The following is a 23,730-nucleotide window of genomic DNA, read 5'->3' on the forward strand; positions in this document are numbered from 1 at the left end:
AGGACAAGGTGACTGAAAGAAGTGGAGAATAGGCAATGGATGGAGAGAGAAGAAGCTGTAATAAAGTTTGGTGGAGGAAGAGGTTTGAGGGAAAGAGGAAAGGAAGCAGGGAAGTTATATGAGGGAAGAAACCTCATAGCATTTAAAATCAACAGGAATATATAGTGTAGGGGGGATGAGGCTTTCCTTAGCTGCAGTCTTCTAGTGTTATACTCCACTTCGGTAGATTCCGGTTAAACATTAAGAAATATTTAGCTTATAAGAGCAGATCAGCAATTAAATATGCTGCCTTGGTAGATTTTCAGCAAAAGGATAGATGGGCATCTCTCAGGAGAGCTTTAGATATAGGATAACCTTTTTGCTGTCCCAATTCTGCAATTCTAAGTCTAACTTAGAATTGGAGACAGTTACCCAAGTATATAGCGTTTTCTGTTAAGCTTGCAGTCTGTTACAAATGGATACAAATTATCTTGCTTTTTCTTGTTTTTTATTCCTTGTAATGATGTTGACAGAATCCTTGAGCAGAGGGATACCTAATTGGTAAGCTACAACCATCTTACATATGTTCTGGATGATTCTGCAGGCAAGTGATGAACTCTTTGACAGACTTTCCTTCATAGCAGATCAGGTAGACATTCACAAATAATGGAAACCTAGGATAAATGCAGTTGTTAAACATTCAGTCAAAATACCTATAGCCTATTGAAATTCTGTAATAACCATTATACCTGTACAATAACCAGCACCTACACTACAGTGTCAAGGTATATTTTAATTGACTTTTCAGAAGACATTTGATGCATGGCGTTCTGTTATTTTTTTCTTTCCTGTATGCTATGATAAACAGTATTATACTAACTTAAATTAGATTAACTTATTGTAGTAAATTTTCTACTTGATTCAACATTGATAAGTGCCTGTGAGTTAAAAAAAATGCATGGTAGAACTGGCCAATAGAACCACAACAAATACCTAGATAAGTTTTATTCCTACAAGTGCAGCATTTCCCCTCACCAGCCAACAATTTAAATGTAGGTGGAGGAGGGAAGCTATTGATACAATCCAGTCCTCAGCCTGAACTTAAGGCTGTGGAGCCTTCAGAGATTTCTACTAGTAAGTGACTACCACTGACCAGCTTGTCTTAAAATTATTTTCACTCGCAGGCCTGATTCCCCATTTACTTGTTATTATTTAAACAAATCTTTCAAATATATTGTACATGTAAATAACCTTGGGGCATCTCTGGTTATACCCTTTCACCCAGTGGGCAATAAAAGAACCTCATTTGCAACCAAAGTTCCCAATAAAACAAATTTAAAGAAATATTTCATTGTAAAATCAGTATCAGTAGCTAATATTTCATTTTATGATGAACCGCTATGGAAGCACCCAGAGTTTTCCATGTTCTGCGAAGCCAGTCAAGTGCAGACATAGGGTGAGGGGTCTGACTGCTCAGGGTGTGTGTTTGGTACCTAGAATATCAAGATACTCACTTGTCAACCATTTTCTTCTGCTTCAGGATTTTGTAGACTTCAGCTGATGTTTGAGGTCCTTGTAGCTTTTGTCCATTCAACATTTCTTTTTCCAGCTGTTCAATTGTCTTGAATAAACAAAATAAATATTAATAGTTATAATCATAATCTATATCACCCCATAGCTGAAGCTCTCTGGGCAATTTACAACAATTCATAAAAATACAAGATATTCACCATTTGCTTTAGATTAAAAGGAAAATGTATCACTAATCTCTATATCAAACCAAATAAGCAATGTGAAAGTGCTAATCAGAACTCCAGTGACTAAACAGCACCCTCTTCCTGCCTTTTGCTCTCACTTGGAAAGGATGGAAATAAATGAGAAGGAATTCTGAACAGACTCCAATCTTAGCAATTCCCAGTGAATTTATTAAAAAACTGATTTTCACAGGTGTTAAAATTATGACATGTATCTCAGTGGTATAATTTAGAACCAGACCACATGTAATGTTACATGTGTCTTTAGAAAACCCATCAGAGTTTTGTTTTTAAATTAAGAGCAGATACAGGAGGGGAGGGGAGGGATTTTTATTGGCACCAATGGGAGTTTTTTTCCTGGAGCTAATAGTAGCCTGGAAGGGCAATTGCCATGGAAGGGCAATTTGTATCAGAACATATTGGTGGATCAAAGAGTCATCCTGCCAACTGTAGTCCCAATGAAAATCAGACCCCTAACCCTATGATTGTTATTAACCAAAAAACATAGGCTTCCTAATTATGCATGTAGCAACATATATAGTCTTCCTTCAGCCATTAGTCTTCAGGTGCTGTGGCCAGGCTCACTATTTGGTTTCAGATTGACCTAAAAGAGGTTGTACCAGTAGCCCTATCCCCATACAAATATAAGGTAAACAACTGAGAAGCAGGGTCCAAAATGCCTGCTTGAGATAACGGTGGGTCTCAGGCATGACAAGACCATTGAAGACTACTGCTTTAGCCCAACAGCAGGTAGCTCATACTTCATTAAAGATTTGTATGTGGTCAGCATAAAATTCTAACAGCAAATCTTGTACATGTCTGCTCAGAAGAGTGTCCCATTGAGTTCAATGGATGCTCCTCTGTACATTTTTCCACACCGTGAATTATTTTAAAAACCTAACCTCATGGTGTAACCATGACACCACACTGGCTCTTACCAAGGAGTGATGAACACTACTAATTATCACATCACTTCATTCTATCACATCACAAATTTATTCCCAAATTACGTTACTAGGTATGGTTCTTCATCAGTCTTAAGATGAGATGTGCTGGATCAGATCAAAGGGCTGCCTAGTTCAGTATTCTGTTCTTTCTATGGCCAAGCAGTTGCCTGTGGGAAGCTCACAAGTAGGACATAAGTTCACCCTTCTGCTTGTGTTCCCCAGCATCTGGTTTTCAGAGGCATAAATAAGCAAATGCAGAGAGTTTTTGTCACAGAGATCTTAAAATCACCCCTTTCCTCATTGCAGACTGTTTAATCATTGCAAGGACTAGAGACTCTAAAAGAAATATGGTCTTACCTTTCCGCCATGTGCAAAAGCTTCGGCCACCTTCCTGTTACGTCCGCCATAGCATGTGGTGATCAGATCAGCAACACCACAACTTTCCAGAAATATACTGATGCTTACATTGCTCTTGCAGAAGAGTTTTGCAAAAGAAACCATTTCCATCAGGCCCAGGCGAATCACAGCGGCCTTGGTATTATCACCGAACCCCAGACCATCACAAAAGCCAGCCCCAACTGCCACGATGTTCTGGATCCAATTGGACAGGGAAAATGAAAGAGAAAAAGAAAGAAGCTTTCTGTCACATGAGAGAAAGGCATCAGTGGTAGCCTGTGCTGATTGTAAGCAATTAGTGATGTCAGAATGCAGAGGTAACTAATAAAAACATAAGAAGTGCCCTGCTGGATCAGACCAAGGGTCCATCTAGTCCGATATCCTCTTCCCACAGTAGCTAACAAGCTGACTATGGGAAACTCACAAGTTGGACATGAGTGCAACAGCACCCTCCCGCCCATGTTCCCCAGGAGCTGGTATATGTAAGCATACTGTCTCTGATACTGGAGCTAGTATATAGCCATTATGACTAGTGGCCGTTGATAGTGTTAACCTCCATTAATTTGTCTAATCCCCTTTTAAAGCCATCCAAGTTGATGGCTGTCCCTACATCTTGCTAATATTCCAATAAGATCACCTTGGAATATTTAGCAAAAGGTGCTGTTCATACATTGCATCCTAACAACTACATTTCTCCAATTCCCCAACTATACAGTTGCCTAAAACAGCCTTCTCAACCCGGTGCCCTCCAGATATTTTGTAACACTACATCTCCCAACTTTCCTGAGCATTGGCCATGCTGTCTGGGGCTGAGGGGAGTTGAAATCCAAAACATCTGAAGGCACCAGTTTGGGAAAGGCTGGCATAGAGACATGCCATCTGTTACATGTGATCTAGTATTATAACAGAGATGCACAACAAGTGATGTTTGTAATTACAGCCATTCCCCAAAGAGTCACTGCAATCACAGGGGCTAATCTTTGCAGGCAGAAGGTCTCAGCTTCAATTCTCAGCATCTCCAGTTAGAAGCTTTGGATAGCAGATGGTGTAAGGGCTTTTGTACATGAGACATTTATTGTGCACTCACTATATCCTACTCACGACTGTTTATAGGTTCTTTAAATAACATTGTGACCCTCTAATTTTGCTTCTGTGTCTAAAGATCACTTTAGCTACTTTTTTAAAGCAGGGAAGTTGTGATACTTAATTGTAAAAGCAAAAGGAAATGCTTTTTCACTTATGTATTTTCACTATTCCACTATACCGCAGTGCCACCTAGAGGTTATGTAGCAGAAAAGCAGGAAAAGAAGCACTCCTCTTGAAATGCAGATCTCAGTTCTGCGACAAACTGAAAGTAGATGCAGCAGATTAGCAGTTTAGTGTAGGAAAGCTCTAAATTGCCTCTTTCATTCAGAGTAGAGAATCCTGAGCTGATGGACAAATAGCCTGACCTGATATAAGCAGCTTCCTGTGTATGATAGTGCTATTTTTGCCCATGGTATGGACACTTTTTTCCTCTTTTGTTATCAGAATCTGCAAAATCTATTTCACACAAAATTATGGTGGGGGGAGGGGAGGGCAATGCTAGTCCTACTGTATCATATTCAGTCCCCTTAAAGAAGTATCCTCTGCCTCCAGCCTTAGTGAGTCCATTACTGAATGGACTGTGTGCTCTGTCCAGGAAGTGGTCTAAAGGTGCCCAGTGCAAGTTAAGCCTAATTTAAGCCTCACATGTGAAAACATGTCATTTCTTTTAAACATAGGACCTCTTATGACACTGCTTACACCAAAGCCAGGAAAAGTCTACCTGAGAGTAATACGCCAAAAGGAGTACAATGGTGAAAAAGAATCCTTGTAATGGCAACATCATAAACATTTGATTCCAGGTGGTCTCTTTTTAAGAGAGCAACTGGCCAACTGAACTCAGTGGTCCCTCAAAGCCAGTTTTTATTCATCTAACTGCTGGAATGTGAAGAAATACAGCTTGCCCATTTTACAGATTATAAAGCCAAGTCAAAGCTAATGAATGCCTAAGCATTTTGTGCAACATTTTAACAGCTAAGGTGTCCTCAAAGACTGCAAATTTTCAATTGGTCTTATGATAGCTGATTTGGCATTACTAACTTTTAAGGCTCCACAGAGCTCCACGGTGTCACAGTCATCCACCACAGTAATTCTGAAATTTGGAGTTTGCAACAATTCTTTAAAGATCTTCCCATTGCTAGCATTTTTACAACCTATGGAAAGAAGCACAGTCGATTAGGATTCAGTGACATTTTTAAAAAGTATTTCATCAGATGGAGTCGCTTCCAATATAATTTCCTATTATACTGCCTGCAGCTATTTGCCAAATGAACACAAACATTATGCAGAAAGGGTTGCATGTACAACTGTTTCACAGGGAAGATGTGTATTCAACAAAATTGTCAACGTTGGTTGGAAGGCAATGAAACAGACAAGATCTGTAACCCTTCCTATACAACACGTGCATGGATCATTCTGGAGAGAGGTGTGCAACAAAAGTAAGACTGGAAACCGTCATTATGGAATGAGAAAGCAAGGATCTAGTGAGGATGGAGGTGTAATGTTGGACTTGGCAATATGAAATTAGGAATTGTTAATTTCCATCGGCTCCAGAAACTTATAGTTACGGAAGCCAAAATATTGCTTATGGGCTTTCAAAAGTATCTTAGCATGTACTTACAGTTAAAACAACGAGGCGTATGTGTCGCTCATAGGCTTCCTTTGCCATCTGAGGCTGCTGCACACAGATGGTTGCCCCAGTCCACCTAATCCCATTAGGTGTGGCAGCCAGGAGCAAGGCGGGACTTCTTTAGTTGCTCCCCACCCCAATTGTCCCTCCTTGCTAAACATCTAATTAGCCCTATTCAAAGTATTTGGTAGTTTAACGGGAGCATCTTCTTATTTAACTTTTGTTTAAAAGTGGGATTGGCATTGGTTTGCTCTGTAGCTGTGCCAGCTTCAGGTTTTGGAGGGCCCTTGGGCAGGACCCCTTCCGTGGGGCCCCTCCCTCAGTGAGTCTACTTTCTCACCGCCATGGTCACCAGCTGCTCTTGCTCCTCATCCCCTTGGTCATCATTTCTACTGCTTGTTTTCTTGATGGGCAGAGATCCAGGGAGCAAGAAAGCAGAGGCATCTACTGATCCTCCCTCTCACCACCATTGTCTGGGCCAGAGCAAGAGGCAGGTGAACATGCAGATTGCAAAGGTGAAAAGGAGGAGAAACTCAAGAGGGCTTTGGTCAGTGGGCTACTACTGGGTTGTAGGTCCTCCACAGGTGCCCAACCATGCTCCCCCACCCCTTGATGCTGGCCCTGCTTTGAGGGGTCTCATGCCGGTGGATTGTGGAATCATCAGAAGGCCATCACTGCTGGCTTTTGAGTGATCTGCCAAAACATAGCTGCTTATGGTTTATTTATTTTTTCAGCTGTGTTGTCTTTAGTTTTTATAATGGCTTATAATTTATATTACACCCTTTTGGTACTTATACGCTATTCAGAATAGGTAACAATAATTAATGCTGGCTGAGGAATACTGGGAGGTGTAGGACTTTTGTCTGCCTAAACTTGCATAGGATTGCTCCCTAAGAAGATGTTTTGAATTCTCATTGCAGATGGAAATCCACAGATATTCATCTAAGTTACTAGATGATGGAGGAAAGCTGTCTGAATTCATCCCAAGTGTGTGTGGACTGATCTCACCAGTATGAAGAGCTGTTTTTTTAAAAAAAATTATGGCCATTCATCAATTACCAATAGTAGTTTCACAGAACATTTCATTTGCCACTTCGTTAGCGATGTTGGCTCCCATGAGCACGCTGACTTCTATATTCAGTTTCTCTCGAATGATGTCCGATATGAGTTTCAGTCCTTCTGGGCCTTCATCTATACCCTAGTTAACAGAAAGACAGGGATCAAAGGAAAGGTTTGTTTAAAAAAGGTTTTATAAACAATGTTGCTTGTGCTTCAGTAGTGAACCATAGGTCAGATCCTGTCATACTCTATGACATTTGAGTCAGTGGAAAATTTTGCCTAAGGAGCTATTAGTACCAAACAGATTCATAAGCCTTGGTTATTTTTTTACGAAGGAATATTCCATCTCTATATATCTAATAAATTGGACACCTATTTCACCCAGTGCCCGTATATCATCATAACATCTTCTATATGCCATTAATGTAAACATTTTTGGATGATTATGTTTCTGCAGACTAAGGTGAAAGATGCCAATGGAAAGGAGAAATGTTACATATGTTTAGAGAATGGGCAGGAACTGTCAGCCATCAGAAAAGACTGAGACCTATGGATGAGGTACATGCCATGTTCTCTGACTTAAAAAAGTTTACTCCAATCATTTCTGATTTCTGAACTGTTAAACCAGGAGTGGGGATGAGTGTACATCTGGAGGCCACATTGCCAATTTAACAAAAAGTTGTACTTTCTCTCATGTGTACGTATAACTAACCATTGATATTCCACTGGTCAACATAGCCTGTGTGTGTTAGGTCTGATGCCTGTGTAAAACTAGAACAGGGCTAAACAAATGGAGGCCACAGAAGAATTTCGAGGGGTGACATGGAAAAGAGCAGAAGAACAGATTTCTCCTATAGGATTCACATGGCGGAATAAGATAACCATTCTGGTTCGCCACAAGATTTTCTCTACAAAGGGGGTGGGGGAATGGAAACATGTTGTTGTTTATAAAAATGTTCAATTAAAATCTCAGGATGTTGCATGGCACCAAATCACATTCTAGATATTGTGTTATGCAGTTAGGCCAGCCAACTTTTAAAATAGCCCTGCTCCTCTGCCTTTGACAGCCCAACACACAGAAATATAGCCGCTGATGCTTTTCTTGTTATAGACATAAACTAATAGGAGAAGCTTCACCTGCTAAAGATTTGTTGCTGTGAAGGGCACAAGAGCAGGGCTAATAAAAGAGTTGGCAATCCTATGTGCAATCATGACCATGGACTTTTGTGACTGTTCCACCGTTGCCCTTGAAAAAAGGCCATGAATTACCTTGATTAGTGAAATTCCAATGGCTCCTGCTTTAACATGGCCAATAAGCTGTTCACAGGTTTTAGGTATGAACTGATGAGGTATAACAAATATGAGAATATCCGCCCCATCTGCTGCTGCTGCTACATCTGGTACAGCAACCTGAAACAAAAACGAAGACAGTTACCACATTCTCCTATTGAATAACAAATGTGGACTGCTCTACCCTACTGACATCTGCTGTGTTTTAAAGGAGTTTTATTTTCGTGATATTTTCAGATCTTGTTGTGATGCCAGGGTTTGTTTGTTTGTTTGTTTTTAGCACCTGCTGCATTGTGCACCCCTGATCTAAACAGTGGTGATTGGGAATGAGCTGTAGTGCACCTTATGCCCCAACGGTTATCAGTGTACTTCAATACTGCCATAAAGCAGTACTGTACTTTAGCCTTGGTCTCACGTCCTCCCTCTCCTCCTTCACACACAAGAGGAGAGAGTGAAAAGCTACTTCTTTCAGTTTCGAATTTTTAAAAAACTCCAGTTCTGTGTCATGTATGAACTGGGGTAACTGTAGCTTGTTCTAACCGAAGTTATCTAGGCAATTGTTCAACCTGGGTCATTGCCTCCGTTACTTAGAACGACACTTCAAAATGGCCCCAGCATGACGTATTTAAAAATGAGAGCATACTTAAAGTGGCTTTATTTCACTTACCACATTTGGAGGTAGCTTATGCCCTGGGAGGTACTTCACATTTTCATGATCTTGGTTAATTATCTCTGTGAGTTTCCGCCCATTGATTAACTCTTCAAATACCCATATCTTTACAGACGGATCAAATCTGTTGGATTTATGGGCATTTTGGCCTACGATTTTTGCAATGGCAGATCCCCTTGAAAAAATGACAAAGGGGAAATAATTTAAGACAGGGCTATTCACATTACCTCCCTCTCCTTGCACCATCTGTAGCGCAGCCATCCATATAACATATTTTTTCTCATAGCGTCCATGAACTCTGATTAGGAGTTCATGCCATCTTGCTCTTTAGTGAATAATAGCAGGCCAAGCTGGGTGTTGTTGTTTTTTTTAAAAAAAAAGCAGTTGGTAATCCACCCTTTCTCCCTTCCCTGGACCCCGTCTTGACAGTATCTGCATGGGAAGGAATGCAAGTGCGGACTTTCTGCTGCAGCTACTGTTGTGCTGAGCACCGGGAGGGATTGGGGAGGAATGAGGCAGCCAGAGGAGGACAAGGAGAGGGATGCAGGGCACCCAAACCACCTCTCCTCTCTCTGACCTCCCTCTGGCTGCCCGTTCCTCCCCCCCCCCTGATTTTTTATTATCTGTATCTGCACAGCTTCACAGATACAGATAAAAAAATGAGGAGGAATGGGTCCCATTCTTCTCCTCCCCCTGTTATTGTTGTTATCTGTATCTGTGCAGCTTCACAGATACAGATAAATTGGGGTGAGGAACAGGCCCCGTTCCTCTCCTTCTCCCTTTTTTTTTTAATTTACCATGGGCTCTCCTGAGCTCCTGGAGGTCCACCACCTTCCCTGTCCAGCCGATGGCAACCAATCAGGGGGTGCCATCACTTGTAACATGCCTCCGCAGACAAAAAAATCAGGGTAAGTGCCCAATTTTTTTTCAGCGGAGTTTCTGGGGTTTGCCCCTTGATGAATTCGCAATGGCGGCTGTGTCGTATAGATGGCATGCCACTACTGCAAATCCTCCCTGGGGGAAACCTATTGTCTAGACAAGCCCCAGCCCACCTGTACCAAAAAGTTCTGATACACAGGGCTTATCATGATGTGTGAACCCAATCACTGAATAGGCAAACAGGCAACAGGTGGGTCTTAACTTCCAGGTATTTTGCTGAGTAATTTGGCAATTTAAACATAGACTTTGTAAAGTCAATTAAGGAGCTAGCGGAAGAACTCTCAGAACCTTTGTCTATTATCTCTGCAAAATCATGGAAGACGGGTGAGGTGCCAGATGACTGAAGGAGGGCTAACGTTGTCCCTATCTTCAAAAAGGGCAAAAAGGAGGAACCTGGGAACTACAGACCAGTCAGTCTGACATCCATCCCTGGGAAAATTCTGGAGCAGATTATAAAGAAGTCAATCTGTAAACACCTTGAAATCAATGCAGTGATTACTAGAAGCCAACATGGATTTGTCAGGAACAAATCCTGTCAGACTAATTTGATCTCATTTTTTGATAGGATAACCTCCCTTGTGGACTGTGGGAATGCTGCGGACGTCATATATCTTGACTTCAGCAAAGCTTTTGACAAAGTACCACATGACATTCTGATTAACAAACTAGCTAAAAGTGGGCTAGATGAAACAACTATTCGGTGGATTCACAGTTGGCTACAGAATCGGACTCAAAGAGAACTTATCAATGGAACCTTCTCAAACTGGGGAGAGGCAACGAGTGGGGTACCGCAGGGCTCAGTCCTGGGCCCAGTGCTCTTCAACATTTTTATTAATGATTTGGACGAGGAGGTGCAGGGAACGCTGATCAAATTTGCAGATGACACAAAATTGGGTGGGATAACTAATACCCTGGAAGACAGAAACAAACTTCAAAGTGATCTTGATAGGCTGGAGTGCTGGGCTGAAAAAAACAGAATAAAATTTAATAAGGATAAATGCCAAGTTCTACATTTAGGAAATAGAAACCAAATGCACAGTTACAAGATGGGGGATACTTGGCTCAGCAATACTACAAACAAGAAGGATCTTGGAATTGTTGTAGATTGCAAGCTGAATATGAGCCAACAGTGCGATATGGCTGCAAGAAAAGCCAATGCTATTTTGGGCTGCATTAATAGAAGTATAGCTTCCAAATCACGTGAGGTACTGGTTCCTCTCTATTTGGCCCTGGTTAGGCCTCATCTAGAGTATTGCATCCAGTTCTGGGCTCCGCAATTCAAGAAGGACACAGACAAACTGGAGCGTGTTCAGAGGAGGGCAACCAGGATGATCAGGGGTCTGGAAACAAAGCCCTATGAAGAGAGACTGAAAGAACTGGGCATGTTTAGCCTGGAGAAGAGAAGATTGAGGGGAGACATGATAGCACTCTTCAAATACTTAAAAGGTTGTCACACAGAGGAGGGCCAGGATCTCTTCTCGATCCTCCCAGAGTGCAGGACACGGAATAACGGGCTCAAGTTATAGGAAGCCAGATTCCAGCTGGACATCAGGAAAAACTTCCTGACTGTTAGAGCAGTACGACAATGGAATCAGTTACCTAGGGAGGTTGGGGGCTCTCCCACACTAGAGGCATTCAAGAGGCACCTGGACAAGCATCTGTCAGGGATGCTTTAGGGTGGATTCCTGCACTGAGCAGGGGGTTGGATTCGATGGCCTTGTAGGCCCCTTCCAACTCTGCTAGCCTATTCTATGATTCTATGAAAAGAAGACAGACTGTGCATACATTTAATTTGCATTTCTGTAAGTTTTTGCACGGTGTTCACGAATTTGGATGTTAAGACTTAAGGGCTCGTCTGCTAGACATCCATTTTCTTCTCATTTTGCCTATTTGTAACTATAACAAAAAGGAATGAATGAAAAACTTTCCTGAAGAAATGATAGAGGAAGCATTGCTACTTAATATTTTAACTTACATTTCTGGGGCTTGCCTTGTAGCTATAGGTTTGTAGGATTTGATTGCAACACTTTTGACCTCAGACTTTTTCATTAAGTATACCATCTCCAAGCAGTGACTCCTAAGTGCTGTCTAAACTGAAATTGGGTCATAGGCTAGCCAAACGACATGGCTTTCCTCACACAAACTATTTTGTGGTATCATTGGCAAATGTCTGTTTTGTATGTATGTATCCCACCTTCCCAAAAAACCCAAAACTTTTTTCCAGGGTATCTTTACAACACATAAAAATAAAATACAATCAATAGAAATATACCTTTTTCAATGTGTGGTGTGTTATTGTACTTTTCAGTATTGTTTGCTTTTCTTATTTCTTTGTAATTAAGAATTTTGTAATACAAAAACAAGCAATACAAGTAAAGCAGTAGCAAAACTAACATGGTAAAACACAACAAAGCGGCATGAAATCAACGTCATCTTTATTACACATTAACCAAAGATCAAGATGACATTGCAGGTGTGTTGGGCATTTGTACACACCAATGCAGACGTGATTTGCCTGATCCTCCCAGCATTTGGGGGAATGTGCTTTGTGTGTGTGTTTGTGTGTGTAACAAATCTTATATACCAGTTTACAAGGAAATCATTTGTGTCCTCATCAGCATACTAGTTCCTGAGGTGTTCACCTTCTTCTACACTCTATGAAGATGTTTTCTGGTAGGCTGACTTAAAATGTAAGTCCTATTAAGTCCAATAGGACTTACAGCGTCTCTGTATTAAGGGAAATCACGTTGCTAACCCGGGGCTGTTGTGCTTCCTGGTTCTTTGGCACTATTGATATGAGCTGCATTACACAGGAGGAGAGGCGTGACAAGGCTGAAGATCCTGCTGTTTCCTAGGGCTCTTTTAAATGGTAGACATGCTTGAACTGAGGGAGCACCTCCCTCCCTCCCTGGCATGTGTGCAAAGATGTGACAGGGGAGTCTTGTTTTTGTCTGCTGTAAGTCTGCAATCATTGGAACACTTACTTGGGAATACGCTCCATTTAACACAATGGGACTTACTTACGAGTAGACACATGAGGAACTACTAGCACAAACCAACAGAAAGAAGAAAAAATTACAAAGAATCACATTGGATTTAAACCTAGCATAAATGAAGGGTCTTGTTTTTGTGGTTTTATAGAACTTTCTACATCCCTGTGGCACACTTACTTGGGAGTAAGCTTCACTGAATTTAAAGGCATGCTATTGGTGGGGTGGGGGATCAGATCTGTCTCCCTTTGTTGCAGGGAGGCATTTTAACCTTTTCTCCCTTCGATAGCAGGGAAAGTCTTTTCTCAACAAGTTCATAGCAGAATGCCAGCTTTACACACTGCCAATTTCACACCAAAAAGGATTTATGCCAGCTTGTGTCCAACCTTTTAAAATTAGAATAAGTGGTGGTGGGAGAGAGAACCACAGGAGATGTCCTGTTTCATGATGAAAGAGATTCGCAAACTTCCATTTTAGAATGACTTTTAATAATGTGCTTCTTTTAATGATGTATTAGTTTTGAATGTTTTAATTATATATATTTTGTGGTATTTGCACTTGTGTTGTACCCCGCCTTGATCCAGAGGGAGAGGCGGGTAACAAATAAATAAATAGATGATGATGATGATGATGATGATAGTGATAATGATGATGACTGGCCAGTCACAAGCACACTGTAAATCATTTGTTTAGAGAAGCCCTTCGTTCTAGAAAACTGGGAGCAGATTCCATCTTAAATATCTGAAAAAGTCCCTAAGAATAGGATAAATTATTTTTATTAGCTGTTTTTAAATATGTGCATAATTGTCAAGGGAAACTTCCATTTGTCACTTAACAATTTCAGATGTGGGAGTTCTATTTGGGTTTAAATTGTTTATTTATTGACATCTTGGAAAGTTAGAAAACCTCCAGTAGTAAAAGATCTCATAATTAACAAGCTCTTCAAACATAATTAATGAGCTCTCCAAACAAATGTTGATCTAGTTACAAGTCAATCATTTATCACTTGATCAAGAAACTCTGCTCCAAGGTTGTGTAGTCTATAAAGCAGAACACTAATCTCACAATTGCAACAAATTCTTCTTTTTCATAATCAATCATGGGGGGAGGGGAGAATTTGCTGCAACTGTGAAATTAGTGCTGCATTTTCTGTTCCAACCTTGGAACAGAAAGTTAGGTTATCCAAATCTAGGCAAGGCCATTTGAATCTAAACAACACTTTTATCTCATTTGTTTTCCAGAGGCCCTTTTAAAGATCCACTGGAAAGTTGTGCATTTCAGTTCTATATCTTTGTTTTTAAAGAGCAATGGAACCTGCTCATTTTAATTTTTCAACATAAATGGGAAAATGTGCTCATATTTCAGATTAGGCCACATAGCAGAGATCCTCCAGCCTTCACTACAAGGTCAACGTGCAACACCACTTCACACAAACAAGCTACCCCTTAAGAGTCTTTAAACAGAATTTTTTTAATATACTTAGCCACACTGATTAAAGCAGGGGTGGACTGGAGCATATGGAAATTTTATGCAAATCTATGTTCTCTTTTGCGCCATTTTTGGGTGATGCATTTCCTTTTTTGGGTGATGCACTGCATAAGTGGTCATCCTAAGGTGTGATCTTGAACTGCCCTAAAACCAGGCCCATATTTATTTACCTAAAACATTTTTACCCTGCTTTTCAGCCAAAAAGGCTCTCAGAGTGGCTTACAGAGTTCAGTAATAAGACAGCTCTGTTTGAGCAAACTGATTATCACATTTCTAAAAAAAGAAGGAAAAAAGTACCCTTATTTTCTCAATTGAACAGCTAGTAACAAGAAACTGTTACTGGACCAGCAACAATGTTTCTGAATCTGAAAGAACTAGGACAAATAAGGCCCACAAGATCTGAAAAAGGAAACCCTCCAACTAAGAACAGCTATTGAGAAACTCACGTCTCTGTGTGAGAGGTTGTCTTGTTTTGTTCTGGTTTTGAAAAGATTGCTGAACACTGAACTTTAACATCTATTTTGGTTGCTTAAAAAAGCGTGACTCTGACTGCAAGATATGGCAGATAAGCATGGAGTTTCATTGTCTGTACCACAGTTTCAGAAACTAAAACTTTCCCTCTTCCTTACCATACTCTGAGGGACTTGAGCTTGAGGCCATCACATAAATCATATATTCTTTGGGTCTCTGAGGTCAAACTGCTAATTTTGTAAAGGCTTGCAAAGCAATCATTTTGTACAAGCATAATAATACAATCCACAGTTGTTACTTCTTTCTTACAGGGCTTCCAGACATTTTTTCTCTAAATGTAGCTCTTCTGTTACAGAGATATCACACATTTTCAGCACTGAAACTATGATATTTTGTTTCTGAGAAAATGTGTTTATTCCATGAGATAGCACCACAGTTGCTACTGTGAGTGGTGTGTGTGTGTGTGTGTGTGTGTGTGTGTGTGTGTGTGAAGAATATGGGTGTGCAAGTAGCATTAGTGATCAAAATAGTGCAACTGCCTTCCTCCTGCCATTTTGTCACCTTGAAAAAAGTTACGTTTTTAAATTTCGGAAGGAAATTAATTGCTTCTCTCTGCTCATCCCATTTCACCTATTTATTTATTTGTGTGCCACTTTCCCACAAAGCAGCTCACAACATAACAAATGAACAGCAATAAATATAATTTACAATGTAACAGCAATAAATATAACAATACAATAGCAAATATAACAATAACAAAAGTACAATAGAAACAGTTACAAAAAGCAATAATGTTGGCACAATAGACAAATCTACGCATACAATATCCAATAACACAGTACGAATAAACTAATCTAATCCAACGGCTGAACACCAAACAGAAGAGGGAATAAAGCATGACACAGAAATATAAGCAAGATCCCTAGGTCTAGGAAGATAAAGAGATCTCCATTCCATATGGGTTCTCCATACTTGTGGTAGCCACATATCTCACTTGTGGCAGCCTTCCTCCCAGCTCTCACCTGGGTCTTCTCTCACCTGGCCCCTGCCTTGACAGCAGTGCCTTGGCACCGCGAGGCCTCGGGCTCCTGCACTCATGCTCCTTCCTGGCATCTGCACCAGAAAGAGTGTGAGTGTGGAGTTGCTGCCACCGAGCATTGGGAAGGGGCGGAAGGGGGCAGCAAGAGGGGGAGGAAGACAGGGGCATGAACCAGCTCTCCTCCCTCTCGCTGCCCCATTCCTCTCCCCCCCATTTTTTTCAATCTATAGATGCGAAGGATCGCATCTATAGATAAGAAATAAAAAAATAAATGGGTGGGAGAGGAAGGGGCAGCAAGAGGGAGGTCAGAGGAAGAGTCCCTCTCTTCCTCCCCCTCTGGCTGTCCTGTTCCTCTCCCCCCCACACACTTTTTTTTATCTATAGATGTGAAGGATCACATCTATTGATAAAAATAAATAAAAAAGGGAAGGGAAGGAATGGGGCAACCAGAGAGGGAGGAAGAGAGGCATGCACGGCGCCTGAACCTGCCCTCCTCCAGCCAATGGAGACCAATCAGTGGTCGCCATCGGCTATGGCACACCTCAGTGTCCAAAAAAGTCAGGGTAAGTGCCCGACTTTTTTGGAGTGTAGTTTAGCTTTGCCTCTGGATGGCTTCGGGATGGCAGCTGCGTCATATAGATGACCTGCTGCCACGCTGAATCCACCCTGGGGCAAACCCCTTGTCAGGAGAGGTAAAGACTTCCAGTCCTCCTTCAAGACCCACAAAGTTGTATTGACATTACTCTGTCCTTCTCCACCAGGCATTACTCCTTCCAGCACTGGTCTTCAAGCAGCAAGTTTTATTAGGTTTCAATGTGCAGTGAGGCTGGTGGAAATGCTCAACTCCGCCACACCAAACACTCCTATCACTGGAATGCGTGAACATTCATGCAACCTTTTAAAAGCAAGCAAGCAAACAAAGCAGTGAACATAAGCAAAGCTCCTTTTCTTCCCACAGCTATGCTTACCTTTAAAAGAAAAGTTGCTTCTTAAGTTTAAAAGGGTTTTGCATGTTGTTTACCCTTTTCGAAAGCACACACTTCTCCACCTCACCTATTCAATATGTGTGGGTGAGGGATGCTGTTTCTTTGCAGAAGGCTTGCACACGAGACACGCGTAGCAGCTCCCAAGGGGCTCAACCAGAGCAGCTACAGAGGTCCAGGAGCCAAATCTAGCATTACGGGAATCCAGAGTTTCACAGAAGGCCCCTGACTGCACCTCCTTTTCCCTGACCACCAATAATTTTTGTGCTGTTTCCCCCCTATTTTGAAAGGTTGAAACGCATCTCCTAAAGCTTAGTTTCTGGCAGCGAGGGCTTTAACCTTCAATATGCTGGTATGTTGTGTATTTGGGCCCCGCCCCTTTTGCCTTTGGCCCTGCCCACCACCAAAATGCAGCCCCTGATAGAGTTTGGTCTTTCCAGCTGAAAGAAGTTCTGCACCACTGGGCTCGCTCAACCTCCTGTCTTTGCCAGCTGCCTGGAAATGCAAAAAAAAAGGAGTTCCCCCAGTATGCTGGCAGGCCACAATGCCTTGTTTCAGAGGTGGGTCACTTTTTGTCCAGGGGCACGTCCACACAAAGGTTTTGCCCCAGGGTGGCTTTGCAGTAGCAGCACGTCATCTACATGACGCAGCCATCACTGCGAAGCCATCCGGGGGCAAACCCTGGAAACGCCGCTCCAAAAAAGTCAGACACTTACCCCTGACCTTTTTGACAGGGGAGCCCATGCCGCCCCGATTAGTCACCATGGGCACCCCCACGCTTCTGTAGAGGTAAAAAAAAAATTAAAAGGGGGGAGAAGTGGAATGGGGCCATTCCTTCCCCCTTTTAAATTTTTTATTATCTGTATCTCCGCAGCTGCGCAGATACAGATAATAAAATGAAAAGAAATGGGGTGGGTGGGGAGGAACAGGCAGCCAGAGGGAGGAGAGGTGGCTCGCCCAGTCCCTCTCCTCACGTCCTCCTCTGGGTGCCTCATTCTTTCCCTCCCCCATTTTTTAATTTTTATTATCTGTATCTGCGCAGTTGTACAGATAGACAATAAAATAAAAAAGGGGAGGAACAGCCCCGTTCTTCTCCCCCTCTTTTTTAAAAACTTTTCCAGAGCTGGAAAATTTGCACTTGTGTTCCTTCCCGTGCAGATGCCTGAAAGGAACGCAAGTGCGGGAGCAAGGCACCTCGCAAAGACGGGGGCATAATCTGCTTTACAGGGGTCTGTGGAGTTATTGCACAGAGGGAAGCGCTGGCTTGCTTTATTCATGCAAAAGGAAAAAAGGACCATGTTCAATGGAGTCTTCTACAAGGCGCCTTCTGTCAGCATAGGGTGGCTGCAGGGTGTCTTACTTTATACAGGACAGTCCTCTGTTTTGCAGAGCTGGCAGAAGACAGTCCTCTCTTTGAAAATGTACCCAGTCCAAGTCCGGTTTAAAGACAAAGATCCACAAAGAGGGAGAGCAAGGGCATCGAAGTTGTCCATTGGCAGGTAGCACCTGAAGAGCAGGCTGAGCAGGTGCAAAGATCACCCAGTCAGTCTTCTCCATTATGGTGAGAAAAGTGTCTTTTGATTTAAATTATGATTATTTGCACTTATACACATATATTTACATATGCAAATATCTTGCACATTGGTGCCTTCTTTGGCCTCTTTTTTTGGCAGTCTACTCCCTGGTGAACTCCAAAGCTTACTAGAGACCAGATGGGGACAGGCACCAAGGGCGACAAGCATGTTCAAACTGCAGCGCTATAAACAGAAGCACTAAGCATATCCCCGATGTTCTGGGCCCCACTCCAACATGTGCACCGGTGGCACAGCTGGCCCAGAAGCATCAGGGATAAGGAAGACAGCAGCAGGGACAGATGTGCGACACAGTGCTCCTCTTCACAACACCGGGCCGTCCCAAAAAATGTGCTGCCTGAAGGAATCCTTCCTTTTGTTTGCCCTGAATTTCCCACCACTCAGATTCACCAGAGGATCCCAGATTCTAGAATGTTAATAAAGACAGCAAGAAAAGCATCCCCCTATCCAATTTTTCCACACGATGCACAATTGTGTACACCTCTATCATGTCCCTCCTTACTCATCTTCCTTCTCAGCTAAAACTGCCTGTTCTCTTGAGAAACTGTAGCCGTGTGCCTACCACTAGCTGGGAAAGCAAGAGAACAGAATGTCCATATAGGCTCTTCAGTATATTGTGGGTTGGAGCCTGCCTGTCCTTCTGATGAGCACGTCTTTGTGGGTGGCATTAAGGCACAGCAGATGGTCAGATGGTCACATGAAAAAGTGGCTGCTTGCTCCTTGAATGAGACATGGGTGCTGTGCACCCATGCTGCATCATGTGTCCCCTCACTATTTTGCTCCATTTCTTTCTCTCCTGCTCTTCCATTCATTAAAGAGCTACACATTTTGGATATAAACAGGGGTCTTATCGTCTCCCCGGCTATCATCCCGCCCCTCATTTTCAGCCTTTCTTTTCTTCAATTACTCAAATGTGTTTTAACTTGCACCTTTGTATCCATTCACCGAGGGTCCATTACACTCTGCCATAAAAATAGTAGTTAACAAGATAAAAAACAAAAACATTAAATCTCCCTTCCTTCTGCTTAATTCTGACCCCACCCTTCAAAATCCCAGCCAAATACATAAATTTTCAGAAAGATTCCCAGGCCTGGATTATGGAGTATCTCCAAGATCAAAGAGTTCTATAAACTGCATGAAAAGCACCCTGAGATGTGTGGCCATAATGGAATTTGTGTAGATGTATGAGGGTTTTTTTCTTCTCAGTTTTTTAGTCAAGGTTGTTCTTGTCGAAACAGAAGAAAGCTCTTTTCATTGAGGTGGATCTCTAAGAGAGTGCCCAAACTGGATGTTAAAATAATAGAGATCTGTGTTTGAATGTACTGCTCTTTGAAAGAATGCAAAATAAGCTCAAATCTTTATGTAAACAGGTGACATGCTTGAAAGGAACAGGGTAGGGAGGACTGGAAAAAGAACGGCCTGATTAGTATAAACAGTGGGTTGTATCTAAAGCTAATCTAACGTCAACCCATAGTTAGGTTCTGGGCATAAACACTTTTTCAATGGAGCCGTAGCTAGACCTAAGGTTTATCCCAGTATTGTCCTGGGGTCAAACCTGTTCATCTAAGTGCCACACAGGGCATCCAGCACTCAGGCAGGGACGAACCCAGGATGATCTTGGGATAAACCTTAGGTCTAGCTATGGCCTGGGTCCTAGAAACAGTTTCAGTTCATTCTAATGACTTTCAGTTGGCCTTATGTAAAAGTTTTGTGGTAAGAGGGTGGGGGGGAGGCTAATTAATTCATTAATTAATTCTTCCCTTACTTATACCCAGACAGCATTTGATAGTCATCTGGCTCTACATTTATAGATTTGTACTCATTAAGATTTAGTTCTCAAACCCTCACCCTGGTTTCAATGCAGGATTGATATATCGCAGTGTTTAAATGAACCTAAGAGGAGCCTTGTTGGTTCCAACCAAAGGCCTATATCTTATCCACTTTCCGGTTTCTCACAGTGGCCAATCACATTGCCTATGGGCTGTTATTCCCGGGGCAACTGGGTACTGAGAGGCATGTGGCCTCTGGTCCTGGAGGTACTATATGTAGCCATTGTGACTAGTAATCCATGCCCCCTTTTGCACCTTTTCCAGCTCTACAATATCCTTTCTGACAGGCAGTGACCGGAACGGTACACAGTATTCAAAGTGTGGTCACACTATAGGGTTTCGTAAAGGAATTCATCTTTTTCACATTTGCTGCACACTGGCTCGACTTATCAACTGAGCTATCCACTACCCCAGGATCTCTTTTTTCATCAGTTGCCACAAGATCAGACCCTATCAGCATATATGTGAGGTTAGGATATTTATTTATTTATTTGCCTCAACGTGCATCACTTTACCCCTATTAATGTTGAACTCTATTTCTATTTTATTGTCCATTCACTAGTTTGGAAACCTCTTTGCTGGCCTTTTTGTTTTTACCACCTTGAATAATATGGTGTCAATCTCACTGTTCAGCCTAACTCCAGATCATTTATGATCAAGTTAAAAAGCACCAGTCCCAATTGAAATCCTTACATGCCTCCACTGCAAGTAGCGTCCATTTATTCTTTACTCTTTGCTTCCTGCTCTTTAACCAATTACTGATCCAATTTTGTGGCAGAATTAAGAGCGGATCTCTACACAAAAAGTTTCTTCATTGCTGCCTTTTTAAATCAAGTTAAAAGTTTATAAGTCAACTTATTTTATAGAGCAGCCTTCCCCAAACCTGGTGCACTCCAAATATTTGGGACTAGAACTTCCATCATCCCTGACAATTGGCCATGCTGGGAGTTGAAGTCCAAAATATCTGGAGGGCACTAGTTTAGGGAAGGTAATTATTTTCACATGCCAGAAAATCTCAGCCCCATAGAACATAACGGATACCCTTTAAATCATCACACCCTCAGGTCTATCATGATACTCCATAAATCAGGTTTCACGATGTCTTTTATTACAGCCCTTCTATTTTATGTTCCCTTCCCTGCTTCTTTTTTAGAAATCCTGTAAGACTGTGTTTCAGTTGCCTTCATTTTTTTCCAAGCTATCTCTGAATTTACAGCACCATCGAACCAGAACAGAAAGCAATATGTTTCTCCCCGTCCCATTCAAACCGTTTGGGTCTAGTTTGGCAGGAGACATTACAGTTTGGATGCCAGTTGCCTGTGGCAGCTGGTGTGAACCCTTTAAGCCAGACTTCTCCAACCTTGTGCCCTCCAGATGCCTTGGACTACAATTCTCATGACGGATTGAAGCCCAATCCATCGGGGGGGGGGGATCTCGTTGGGGGAAGCTGCATAGGGGGCACATTTGCTGATTTCTCATCAAGCCTTCACAACAATGCCCACTTCAATCTACCACCACCCTACGGCTGGCTGGGCCTGATGGAGGGCTCCAGGTTGGGGAAGACTGTTTTGTAAAATGAGGGAGAAAGAAGCCTCCCCCCAGCTTTTTCTTAGGCTCAGGTGTGAGATGACGGATACGAACGAGAAGACTGGGAAAATGCTGGGGGAAGGATCGGTCTGGACAACGCCCGCACCCCTCGCCCGAGGGGGAAGATGAGGCTATACCAGCAATCCGGACCATTGGCCATGCTGGCTGGGGCCGATGGGACTTAGAGTCCAACACCTTAGAGGGCCCCCGGCATTATAGCCCCTCTTGCCCGCTGCCCGCCCCGCTCTTTCTCCTTTTCTCTTCGGGGGAAGAGGCACGAGGCGCCCCACGGCCCTTCGGAGTGTCTCCACAGGTCTCTCTCCCGTCTGCCCCCCCCCTCCCCGCCCGGCTCGGCCAGTGCTGCTCACCAGTTCCCGGATCCGATGATGCAGACTTTCAGGGGCGGCATGTCGGCTGCGCGCGATCCGCGACTGCAGAGACTGTGGCAGATGCCCCCTGCAGCAGCGTCGCTGGGTGGCGGCGAGGGCGGCGCTCCTCCTCGGCTCGGAGTGTCCCGCAGGCTGGCGGAGCGGGTCGACACTCCCCAGCGTACGAGCGCCGCCTGTCTCCGGTGGTGCAGCCCGAGGGGTGGGAGGGTGGCAGCCAGTCCCTAAAGGCCAATGAGAAGCAGAAGGAGAGCGCGTTCAGCCCAGAGAGAGGGGGGGGGGGGGGAGAGGAAAGAAGGAAGGACGGGGGACCGAAGGGGCAAGGAGGCCTTTTGAGTTAGGGTGGGGTGGGCTGGGGTGGGGAGACGCGGGGGGAGGATGGAAAGAGACGAGAGCCAAACCTCAGGTGCAAAGAACAGGAGCCAAACGTCTGCTAAAACCGAAACCACACCTACCCACCCCCCGATTTTTGTTTTTTAATGAATTAATTCTGCTATTGCGTTCACAACAGCCCTGTGAGGTAGGCTAGGCTGAGAGTCAGCGACTGGCCCTAGGTCACCCAGTGAGCTTCCATGGCCAAGGGAGCACTAGAATCCGGATCTCCTGAGTCCCGGTCCAACACTCTAGCCACGGCAGCACACTGGCACTGGATCACTGTTATTTTCCCTTGGCTGGGTGACTGCGGGTCTCCCCCACCCTACCCCGCCACGCGCCCACTCAGCACACCAGGCGCGGATTCGATTAACATCCAGCAGCGGGGAGGCGTTCTCGGCTTGCCCGAGAAGACGCAGTTCGGTGGAGGGAAAAGCCGGTGAGATGCAGCTGCAGCAAAATAAGAAGAAAACCACAAGCCATTCTCTCTTGGCTAATTCCCGCTTTCTGCAGAGCAGCACACCACACGCTTGTTTGGTTCCCCTCGCCCGTCCGCCCCGCTTCCAGGCCTCCCTAGGGTAGCAGCGGCAACAGCCGGCAGGAAACCCGATCATATTTGCAGGGAGTGTTGAAAAAGAGGGACCACTTTGCGCATGATTTGCATTGTCGCCATCCCACACTGGGAAACAGATCGTGAAAGGTTTGGGGGTTGTCAATTTTTGGGGGGCGGGGGGAGGCGGAGCGGGTGTTGTTTCAACAACCTGAAAAACCCATTTGACCCACAGCAGCAACATGGGATGACAAGAAATGTAGTGTGTACACACCAGGCTCCCACAACGAGGTACCCTTTAGAAGTTGTGGACTACAAGTCCCACCAGCCCCAGCCATCATAAGCAATGGCCAGGAATGATGGGAGTGTTAATCTAGAGGGCACCAGGTTGAGGAAGTCTGGTTTACCTGATGGGACAGGATGTTTCTCTCAGAACAGTTTTTTTTTAGCTCAAAATATTGTCTGTTCCCAGTTGTGGGCTCAGAACCTCAAATGCTAAAAGATAAGAAGGATAACCCTTTGGCATGGGGAACCTCTTGTATGCTCCCTTTCGGAGAAAGGAATGGATGTGCAGAAAGGCAGAAATAGAGACAGATAATATAGGCAGCTGTTCCCAACCTGCTGTGCTCCAGATGTTTTGGATCACAATTCCCATTGGCCATGCTGGCTGGGGCTGATGGGAGTTGAAGTCCAAAG

The 23,730-nt window shown here is 43.4% G+C and overlaps 1 protein-coding gene across 1 annotated transcript; it reads right to left on the bottom strand.

Moving 5' to 3' along the window:
• Positions 1-479: 479 nt before the first annotated feature.
• Positions 480-22,193, bottom strand: LOC134392370 (glycerol-3-phosphate dehydrogenase [NAD(+)], cytoplasmic-like). The gene is made up of 8 exons (XM_063116648.1): positions 22,095-22,193; positions 8,806-8,983; positions 8,118-8,258; positions 6,849-6,987; positions 5,201-5,313; positions 3,038-3,271; positions 1,494-1,600; positions 480-653 (listed from the first exon to the last, which is right to left on the bottom strand). The coding sequence occupies exons 1-8, from the start codon at positions 22,133-22,135 to the stop codon at positions 557-559; spliced, it is 1,050 nt and encodes a 349-aa protein (XP_062972718.1). The 5' UTR covers positions 22,136-22,193; the 3' UTR covers positions 480-556.
• Positions 22,194-23,730: the final 1,537 nt, after the last annotated feature.

This window comes from Elgaria multicarinata, chromosome 2 (genome assembly GCF_023053635.1).
Source record: "Elgaria multicarinata webbii isolate HBS135686 ecotype San Diego chromosome 2, rElgMul1.1.pri, whole genome shotgun sequence".
In the NCBI taxonomy this organism is placed as follows: Eukaryota; Metazoa; Chordata; class Lepidosauria; order Squamata; family Anguidae; genus Elgaria; species Elgaria multicarinata.